The 11,661-nt window shown below is 34.0% G+C and overlaps 1 protein-coding gene across 1 annotated transcript in view; it reads left to right on the plus strand.

The window, feature by feature from the left end:
• Positions 1–11,415, plus strand: part of SMCO2 (single-pass membrane protein with coiled-coil domains 2) — a 31,445-nt gene extending 20,030 nt beyond the window's left edge. Inside the window, exons 6-9 of the mRNA XM_033118318.1 lie at positions 4,772–4,828; positions 6,390–6,446; positions 7,680–7,855; positions 11,217–11,415. Coding sequence (XP_032974209.1) covers positions 4,772–4,828; positions 6,390–6,446; positions 7,680–7,855; positions 11,217–11,415 — 489 coding nt within the window. The remainder of the gene's footprint in view (positions 1–4,771; positions 4,829–6,389; positions 6,447–7,679; positions 7,856–11,216) is intronic.
• Positions 11,416–11,661: the final 246 nt, after the last annotated feature.

Genomic DNA, 11,661 nt, shown 5'->3' on the forward strand with positions numbered 1-11,661 from the left:
TACGTTAAAGAGTTTAAATGAAGTGGATTTTGGAAGAAGTAAAGGAGAAATGTCTCTTTTATTTAGGAAGGCACTGTTTATTTAGACTCCCTCACATATTAAAAGCAATCTAGAGATCAGCACAGATTTATCACCAAGGGAAATAATACTTTTATTTCTGATTTAGTCCATCTTTTTAAGGTAGCAACCTCTTTTTGTGTTAGTTGAAAGGTCAAGAGTTTTTTCACTATCCTTGGTCTTTGGAAATTACAAACTATGAAAGGAGGGAAGAGGACAAAGTTCAAGAAATATTCTGCCCTAAAAAATTTCCTCCAAAAGCCAGCTGTATTACAGGAATGTGGATTTCAGCAGGCGGTAGGGATCGGGAGGGACAAATATCAAAAGAATAAGAAGAAAGACAAAAGAGCACAAAGATAAGTGACAGATTAAAAAAACAAACCAACAAGGCCTTGAGATAATATGAAAAGGGAAGGTATCACAAATATGTACGGAAATTCTCTCTGAGGACACACAGCTGTGTATGTACTAAAAAACAAAAACAAAAACAAAACAAAACAAAACACGCATGAATTTAAAAACTAGAAACAGCCCACATATCCACTAACCGATGCGTGGATACACTGTGGTACATGCTATATGATGGAATACTACTCAGCAGTAAAAGGAATGGACTTTTTATTCATCCAATAACATGAATGAATCTCAAATGCATTATGCGAAGTGAAAGAAGCCAGGCCCAGAAAATGACATACTTCATGATTCCATTTCTATAACATTCTGAAAAAGGCAAAACTATAGAAACAAAAAAATAGGTTCGTGGTTGCTAGAGGTGACTGGGGCAAGGGAGGAGGGGATGGACAAAGGCCCCAAAGAAATTTTGAGTGTGATGAAAATATTCCATATCTTGTGGTGGTGATTCTATGATAGTATACGTTTGTCAAAATTCACACTGCATTTGTATACTTTCAAAAGGTCAGTTTTAATGTATGTAAATTAAAACCTCAGTAAACATAACTTTAAAAAATTGACACAAATTCCAAAACCTTCCCAAAAGCAAAAGTCCGGGACCAGATGGCATCACTACTGAATTCTACCAAACCTTCAAAGAGGATCTAATACCAATCCTGTTCAAACTCTTCCAAAAAGTTAAAGAAGAGACAGTACCCACTAACTCATTTTGTGAGGCCAACATTACCCTGATACCAAAACCTGGTAAGGACAACACAAAAAGAGAAAACTACTGACCAATATCTCTGATGAATACAGATGCAAAAATCTTAAACAAATTTCTAGCAAATCGAATGCAACAATGCATTAAAAAGATTATTCATCACGACCAAGTGGGGTTCATCCCCGGGGCACAAGGATGGTTCAACATACGCAAATCCATCAATGTGATACATCACATAAACAAAATAAAGGACAAAATAAAACAAAATAAAAATAATATGATTATATCAATTGATGCAGAAAAAGCATTTGACAAGATACATCATCGATTTATGATTAAAACACTTAATAAAATAGGTATAGAAAGAAAATACCTTAGCATAATAAAGGCCATGTATGACAGAATCTCAGCTAATCTCATAATTAACAGTGAAAAACTGAAGCCCTTTGCTCTACATTCAGGAACATGACAGGGCTGTCCCTTATCACCTCTGCTCTTCAACATAGTGTTGGAAATCCTCGCCAGAGTAATCAGGCAAGAGAAAGAAATAAAAGTCATCCAAATTGGGAATGAAGAAATCAAATTGTCATTCTTTGCAGATGACAAGATGCTATACATAGAAAACCCTAAAGACTCCACCAAAAAGCTATTAGAAACAATCAATGAATACAGTAAAGTTGCCGGCTACAAACTCAAAATACAAAACTCCATTGCATTCCTATATACTAACAATGAAATCTCAGAAAAAGAAATAAAAAACCCAAACAAACAATTCCTTTTGCAATCGCAGCAAAAAGAATAAAATACCTAGGAATAAACTTAAGCAAGGATGCGAAAGACCTATATGATGAAAACTATACAACATTTTTAAAAGAAATTGAAGAAGACACAAAGAAATGGAAAGACATTCCGTGCTCATGGATTGGATGAATCAACATAGTTAAAATGGCCATATATACCCAAAGCAAAATACAGATTTAATGCAATCCCCATCAAAATCCCAATGGCATTGTTTAAAGAAATAGAACAAAAATCATGAGATTTGTTTGGAACCACAAAACCCCGAATAAACAAAACAATCTTAAGAAAAAAGAACAATGCTGGAGGTATCACACTCCCTGACTTTAGCTTGTACTACAGGGCAACAATAATCAAAACAGCATAGTATTGGCAAAAAAAACAGACACATAGACCAATGGAATAGAATTGAGAACCCAGAAATAAAACCACATAAATATGGACAGATAATTTTTGACAAAGAAGCAAAAAACATACGATGGAGAAAAGACAGCCTCTTCAATAAATGGTGCTGGCAGAATTGGAAAGCCACATGAAAAAGAATGAAACCAGACTGCTATCTGTCACCATGTACCAAAATTAATTCAAAATGGATCAATGACCTAAACATAAGACCTGAAACAATAAACTGCATAGAAGAAAACATAGGTACTAAACTAATGGATCTTGGGTTCAAAGAGCATTTCATGAATTTGACTCCAAAGGCAGGGAAGTAAAAGTTAAAATAAATGAATGGGACTATATCAAATTTAAAAGCTTCTGCACAGCAAAAGAAACCATCGACAAAATAAAGAGGCAACAAACTGAATGGGAAAAGATTTTTGCAAACAGTGCCTCCGATAAAGGGCTAATACCCAAAATATACAAGGAACTCATGCAACTCAACAATAAAAAAAACAAACAACCTAATTGAAAAATGGGCAGAGGAACTGAAGAGACATTTCTCCAAAGAGGACATACAAATGGCAACTAGACATATGAAAAAATGTTCAACATCACTAATCATCAGAGAAATGAAAATAAAAACCACAGTGAGATATCACCTCACCCCAGTTAGAATGGCTATCACCAACAAGACAAATAGTAACAAGTGTTGGAGAGGCTGTGGAGAAAAAGGAGCCCTCATACACTGTTGGTGGGAATGCAGACTGGTGCAGCCGTTATGGAAGGCAGTGTGGAGGTTCCTGAAAAAATTACGAATAGAATTACCATATGACCCAGCAATCCCTCTCCTGGGTATCTACCCAAAAAATCTGAAAACATTTATACATAAAGACACATGTGCTCCAATGTTCATTGCAGCTTTGTTTACGGTGGCCAAGACATGGAAACAACCAAAATGTCCTTCGGTAGATGAATGGATAAAGAAGTTGTGGTATATATACACAATGGAATACTATTCAGCGGTAAGAAAAGATGATATAGGACCATTTGTGACAACATGGATGGATCTTGAGATTATGATGCTAAGCGAAATAAGTCAGACAGAAAAAGCAGAGAACCATATGATTTCACTGATATGTGGTATATGAACCAAAAACAACAAAAGAACAAGACAAACAAATGAGAAACAAAAACTCATAGACACAGACAATAGTTTAGTGGTTACCAGAGGGTAAGGGGGGAGGGGGGTGAGAGATGAGAGTAAAGGGGATCAAATATATGGTGACAGAAGGAGAACTGATTCTGGGTGGTGAACGCACAATGTGATTTATAGATGATGTAATACAGAATTGTACACCTGAAATCTATGTAACTTTACTAACAATTGTCACCCCAATAAACTTTAATTAGAAAAAAAAATTGATGCAAATTCTGTCTTCAATAGGTCAAAAGGCTGGTGGGAAAGCCTGCATAAAAACAAATGCAGTAATACAATGAATAAGAAACTTTCAATATAGTTGTTACAGATGCAGTCAGTAGGAGTGGCTATAGGTTTACTCTGCAGAAGACTGTTAGAAATCAATATAGCAACAGCAAACATAGTGTGGAAAATTAAAGGAGAAACAAGTTAATAAAGTGTAAAACTATCCCATGTATTAGTTCATTTATTTCTCATGAAGAAATGGAATGATTCAGAAAGCCATGAAAAGGGGGAGGAGGGAAAGTTGGTAAAAGTATTTAAACACACACACACACACACACACACACACATACACACATACACACACACACACACACCAGAAACAAGTTTACGAGACCTTTCAGATGAAGAAAGGACTTTGAGGTGGCTGTGGGTGTTGCCTGATACAGGGCCCCCAAGTACAGAAAGCTTTCTGAAATCTCTACATGAACATCTAGACTTTCATTCTGAGACTGACTCCCATCTCAGTTATCTTTGATGCAATTATCTTTGATAAGTACTCTGTAAAAATATTTTCTATATAAATAAACAAGGACACCGAATAAACTATGGTTATCATATCACAGCTCTTTTCCAAACAATTAAATCACACAATTCAGGAGTAAGTGATGAGTGAACTTGGTAAAGAAGGGTGTAGACTGTACATTTTCCATAGTTGTTTCAGGGTGAATGCTCTTATTACTCGTATCCCACCAGCACTATGCCTAGTTCAATGGCTACTTACATACATAGGATGTGGGCAATAATCTCTTGTTGATTTGATTTAATATTGGTTTTGGAGATCAGTACTCAGAACAGTATGGAAAAAAAAAGCTGCTATTAAATCTCAAACTTTTTTTTTATCATGAATGAGATTTCTTCTAAAAATTGTCATTTGTTTGGTTTGAATTCTACACATCATTCTTTACAATTTTTGTTTTATACCCTTTGTTTTAAAGGAGAAGATCATGGAAATTAAAAAGCAATTAGGAGAAATGGATAACAAATTTGTCCAGGTAATGATAAAATGTCTTTATTATTAAGGAAGAAAAATAGTTCTTCAAAGAAATGTCAGATTTAGAGAAGTTTAGTGAATGAAGTCTAAAATTTGATGAAAGATAGACTCAGAATTTTAGACCTAGAAGGGAACTTACTTTCATTTAATCTATATCCTGATTTTCAGAAGAGAAAAACATAACTCAGAAACATGAAGTGACTTGCTCATATTTCCAGATGAAAAGACCCAGTTTTTTCTTGCTCTCTCATTAAAAATATAAATAAAAAGATATATTTATATATTTTAATATATACATGTATATTATTATATATTTAAATATATAAATATTTAATATATATTTTAAAATATATATACATTATAAAAAATATTTAATATATATTTTAAAATATATATATATTTTTTTCTTCTAACAAAAGTACCAAAAATTTATTTTAACAATTAAAACATAGAACTTTTTTATATTAAAAAATGAAAAATGATCCCACTCAATGATGCACACAGTGAACATCATATTTATATTCTTCCAAATTTTTCTATACATGTATTTATTTTAATAAGATTATATTACGTAAATTGTTTTGCAACTTGCTTTTTTTTACTTAGCATTTTTTCTTCAACAACTTTCTACGCTACTAGCTATTATTTTACTTTTTCACTTATATAATGCAGAATTTGATTTATTAAATTTATTCTGTTGGATATCTGTGGCTTTATAATCAATGCTTACTATTACAAATTATGCCTCAGAAATTTGTATCTTTGCTTGCTTTGGCAAGTCCTTCTCTAAGAATCAATTTCTAGAAATGACATCTTTAGAACCATTTTTCTTGAATCTCTGAATCTCTGAACACTGTTCTTCCTGCTATAGCTCTATTTTTCAAGTTATGCTGCAAGTCTATTATGGAATGATTAATTAAAAACCTTTAAAACATTTTACTCCGACATATGTGCAATTGGCATTCATGTCTTAGAAAGAGATGGTTTGCTTTCAGCCTGTATCTTGATCTTACTGACAGAAACCAACCAAAACCATCTGTTATTTCTACCTGACAACCTATAGGAGACATGGGAACAAAAGAGGAAATGGACCTCTTTATGGACAGTTCTTTTGCTAAACCATAAGGCCCAAATATTTAAACTAACATGATACAGACTTACATTTATATATTATAAATTTTTAAATATTTACAAAATATATAAATTTCTTTTTTTCTCTAAAAAACATACTATGTTTTTCCAGTTACTGTCCTGGTGGACATTTTTTAAGGAGCAAGGAAACAGTAATGAATAGAGAAAAAGATGATTTATAATAAGCAGCCTTTGTATAAATTTATACTTCTAAAACATTAAAAACAATTTTATTAACATTTCAGTTATTTCTCCTGCAATTTATCATAATTACACTATGAATTTGCTCTAAGAGCAAGGATTTTACTGAGTAAAAGTAAGTTTCATTAAAGCCACTTTACCATTAAGTGGTGTCCAAATGAGCGAGGTTTCATGATATAAACCAGAAAAATACAATTTATATTTTCCCTAAAATTTGGGTGTCTTTTCAGGCAGACGCTTGTAATGAAGCTCATGAATTAAAGGAGAAACTTGTTGCAAGAATAGAGGTAAGATTTCAAAGTTACACAAGTTCAAATAATGACAAAACGAAATGATTTAAATCTACATACAGGGGTAATTCTTTCCTGGTGTCTTTCTAACCTTATCGCCATCTTCTCCTCTCCCCCTGCCAGCCTTCTGCTTTCGGTCAGCAGCACGTCTCACAGGTCTGGTGTACCCCCAAGCCCTCGTACACCTCCCACATCTCCTCCACTTGGAGCTTACCCTTCATGTGTACATACATATTAGCTATTCTTCAAGGCTCAGCTCGGATGTCATCTCCTCTTCCAGACCTCCCCTAATGTCTCCTAGCCAGAAAAATAATGATTCCGTTTCTGAACTCCTCCCACAGGATCTTATCCATTGTGGTAAATGTGAATGGGTGAATGAAATAATAAATGAATAAATCAACCTGTCACATGCTCAGAAGTACTTCATCATCCCATTTTCTAAAGTACATGTCCCACCACCAAACCCTAGCTACTCTATCTCATCACTTTGTTTTCTCTTTAGCATGTATCTTAATTTATAGTAGCCAATGTACGAGTATACCAGGGATGCCAAAAAAATGGATACAAGTGTACACTTTGGTCAACATTGCTCAAGCAGTAGTTCTCCATAATCAGAAGTGTCTGGACACTGATGGTAAGTAAGCACTTTTAGCACCTCTTGTAATTGCAGAATTCAAATGTGAGTTGCATTCATCTTTTGTTATCGGTGTACACTGAGTATTACTATTTTAATAGTTTTCCTTTCTTAAAATGTGTATACATTTTTTTGGCACCCTTGTATATGAGTTTACTTGTTGAATGCTTGTCCCCCAGCCCCAATAAACATATATGTAATTCTTTGTCTAGTTTGTTAAAAACATACATGCAATCGAATATACATCCCTTGTTTATTTTGTTAACCATTGCATCTTAGAACAGTACCTGGTAGAAGTCAGTCACTCTAGATTTTACATAGATGAACAAATTCCGCACAGAATTATTATCTTCCCACATGTATAATCCAATAGTTAAAGAGTAGCATGCAAGTTTTGTTTCATTTTCTACCATGGTGTTACCATTCTCTGTGAATAGGTGAGTATGCCTGCCAATGGACCTCACATGACTCACATGTGATTTGCAATACAGGCCCCTGAGGTATTCTGGAGGAGAAGCACTCTGCATCATCTCCAATAAGACTGGCAGACATCTAGAATTATTATGTTTTTAATGACAGTTGACTTTTTCCCCCAGAACTTTTGCAAAGACATGACTATGCTGAATAGAAAGCTTGGGATGTACCAACTTCAAGAAGGGAACACAGACTCTCAGAGTCCAGAAGAAATGGATATGGGAGAAATGGAGCCCCTGCTTCTTCATGCTCCCCCATCCCCTGTAGTGCAGAGCTCTCCTCCTGGAATTACAATGTGGTAAGTCAGAGAAAGGCGCTTTTGGGAACTAGACAGAGGCCCCAAAATGTGTGATCTATAGTAAGGTTCAATTTCTTCAAGCATTGACTAAAAATTTGTTTTATCTTCTTTCATAAATTATCTATTCTTTAAAAGTCATAGATTTTTCTTATTTAAGATATAAATCTATTGTATTAGATATACAGATATAGACATATTTCTTTCTTATTGCTATATATATAAATCTTAAGGATGGTGTCTGCAAGCTGTGGTGCAGCCCCTCCACCAAAGGATCAGACCTGCCAAGCAGATTGAAAAGCTACGTTTGCTGGTCAAGATACTTTTCCCTTGTACAGTATTGAAGACATACATAACGGCAAATTCTGACTCTGTGAATTCCTTTCCAGAGATGCCACACCATCATATAGACTCTGAGTAGTATCCTTCTCGAAGAAAACTTCTGATTCTTTACCCCCAACCACCAACCCAGGAAGAATCTTCAGCTCCCTCTTTGGTGTGTGCATTGTACCTTGCATATAATCCTAACATACAGCCCACAGCATATTATTGCAATTAAATTATTTTAAATCTCTCTTCTCCTAACACTCCATCAGCTACTTGAACTCAGAAATCTTGATCATTTGGGGACATGAAATATAGAAGATGTTCATCATGCTCAACAAATACTAAATTAGTAAGTGATGCATGATGTTGATAAAAATGGTGGAGTAAAGATTCCAGACAATTTTCTCCTCAATAAAATCTCTGAGAGAGCTGGAAACATTGTCAGAATCAGCTTTTTCAGAACCCTGTAAATTAAGGATCTAGTATCCAGAATATATAAATAACTCTTACAACTCAACAACAAAAAGACAAACAACCCAATTTGAAAAATGAACAAAGGAGTTGAACAGACAGTTCTTCAAAGAAGATGCACAAATTGCCAACAAGCACATGAAAAGATATTCAACATTGTTGGTCATTAGAGAAATGCAAATCAAAAATCACAATACTGCTTTACACCACTAAGATAAGTATAATTACAAAGACAGACAATATCAAGCATGTGGAGAAATTTGAACCCTCAGATATTACTAGTGGGATTGTAAAATAGTGTAGCCACTTTAGAAAACAGCTTGACAGTTCCTGAAAATGTTAACTATAGAGCTACCATGTGACCTGTTTCTAGGCATGCACCCAAAATAATTGAAAATATGTTTTCCCAAAAACTGTATATGCATGCTTATAAGCACATTATTTGTGATAGCTAACAAGTAGAAACAATACAAATAGTCATCAACTGATGAATAGGTAAACAAAATCTATACAATAGAGTGTTATTCAGCCACATAAAAGAATAAAGAACTGATGCATACTGTAACATGGATGATCCTTGAAAACGTTAATGCTAAATGAAAAGAGGAAGACACAAAAGGCCACATATTGTATGATTCCATTCATAGAAAATGTTCAAAATAGGAAAATCCATGTGTGAGGTAGAAAGTAGATTAGTGCTTGGTAGACTTGGGGATAATGGGAAATAGGAAGGGACTTATGGGTATAAGTTTTCTTTTTGGGGTGATAACAATTTCTTGGAATTAGTGGTGATGGTTGTACAAGTTTATGAAGAATCTAAACGGCACTGAATTGTACACTTTAAAGGGTAAATTGTATGGCATGTGAATCATATCTCAAAAACAAACAGGCAAATAAGTAAGTGAATGCCTTTCGATTATCACTTATGTTATATCAGCAGATTATAATACAGTTGATTTTGCTATCTTTCATCACATCATTACATTTTAGCTAAGATTGCGTAAGACTTTGACCAATCTCTTGTCAGAGAACTGGAAACATACTATTTCTATTGAGCATATTTATACATTATCTTTTTGAAGATAAGTTCAAAATGAATAAAATTATAAATGACACTAATTTTTGGTTCTGTACAGGTAATATGAAAAAATTATTTTGGTTTAGCAGCCTTGATATTTTCCTAAGAAAAATGTCTGAGCCTTTTAAGATAAATATTATACATGTTCTTTTATTTGCTTAATAACAGAAAATTTAAATTAAAGAAAGTTGTATCATATTGACTTGTAAATAAAAATGAAATGATTCGGTAGTGTCCAAAAATAAATCTAATCCAACCGTACCTAGAGTGTTCACTGTAGGAAAGAAATAAACTGAAAGACACACTCAAAACCAAAAGGAAAAAAACAAAACAAAAAAACAACTGAAACTAAATCAAAAGAAAAAAATGAATGAAAGGAAGGAAAGAAAAAAATACTGAGATTATTATATAAGAATGATGGGATTATAATTTTTCATTTTTTTGTTTTCCAAATTATCTGTAATTAAAAATTTTCTTTTTCTCTTAAAAAATGAATGTTAAAATGTGTTCCTTTGAAATGTTCTAGTTTGGTATTTCTAAAGATAACTAGTTTTGGAATTTAGGAAGAATCGTGTTTCTTTACTAGATATGTTTTGGTAGTAAATTATTCTTTTCATAAAAAAGAAGAAATCTAGATTGAGTGCACTTTGAGGGTAGGTCATCTCTGCTTCCTTTTTGCAGCCCTCAAATCCTCTTCCTAACAGAGTATTTTAAGAACACTGGCTCTTTAATAAATGTGTGAATAGAAGCAATTATTTGTATAATTGCTAAGAGATAGCCAAGGCAATAATGCCATGAAACTTGGCATTTATAGAATCCACTGAGTTGGGTAACAAAATAGATCCACAGCTAGCTTTAACTGTGCTCTAGATTTTCTCTTCTAAAATGTAGTATAGTGGGTAATTATCTCTGGGCAACTGGATTATCTATGACATTTTTTTCCTACTTGTTGTTTTTCTGGATTTTCAGGTCTTCTACCCTAATCATGTATTGCATTCATAATTACAAAATAATAATGCAAGGACTTAAAATCAAATAAACAAAATATATCACATGTACAGCCTAGAAGGAGGAGTCCTTGAAGATTTGAAAAAGCCTACATTTCTTTATAAGGGCAAGTGTGATGCCAGGATACAGCTGGTGGTAGAGAGAGCTGAATACCATTTGTCACATTGTATTGTGTGTCCCGAGGAAAATCTACCTGCTGATGCCTTTATTTCCCCCAGACAGGCATCACATACCTCACAAGTGAGGTAAAGATGGCAGTAATCTGCTAGACGGTGAGAAGAGCATTTCAAAGGAGACCCACAATAACGAGGGTGTTCTTGTTTCATGGCTATGGAATTCCAATGCCAGTCCTAGGAGCCAATGTAAGCTGAAGTCAAAAGAAGTGGTTACTACTAAGAGCTACCTGAGTGGAGGAGCCAGGAGCCACGTCAGGGTGGTTTTCTTCAAAATGTTCTTAACAGGTGTTTATTTTCCTTGTAGGAAACGTGCACTGAGAATTTTCATCATATTTTATGTCCTCACTTTTACTGGACTTTCCTGCTACATGTTATTTTTTGATGCTACATTTATCTTTGAAAGAGTGCTCCCTAGAATACTTGGGCGTCGCAGAATGTGGGAACTACGGGAGATTATCACGCCTTTCTTGAATTTGCAAGTGGAGGACTTGTTACCCTCCTAAAGATACAGAAGTTGCTCTTACCCTACTGACTTTCCCTCCAATAAAATCCTGGCTGTTCTTGTATTAGGGTGATTAACTTATTTTAAAAAATACTATAGAATATTTTGCAAAGGATATCATCGTTGTGTGGAAATAGGTTGATCACAAACAGAAAAAGTGAAAACAATTTATCTTTACCCTTCTAACTCACAATGACTTCTTGAATCATTTCACAAATTGTTTAAAACATTTATTTCAAACCACTAG

Source organism: Rhinolophus ferrumequinum, chromosome 10, assembly GCF_004115265.2.
Source record: "Rhinolophus ferrumequinum isolate MPI-CBG mRhiFer1 chromosome 10, mRhiFer1_v1.p, whole genome shotgun sequence".
Taxonomy (NCBI): Eukaryota; Metazoa; Chordata; class Mammalia; order Chiroptera; family Rhinolophidae; genus Rhinolophus; species Rhinolophus ferrumequinum.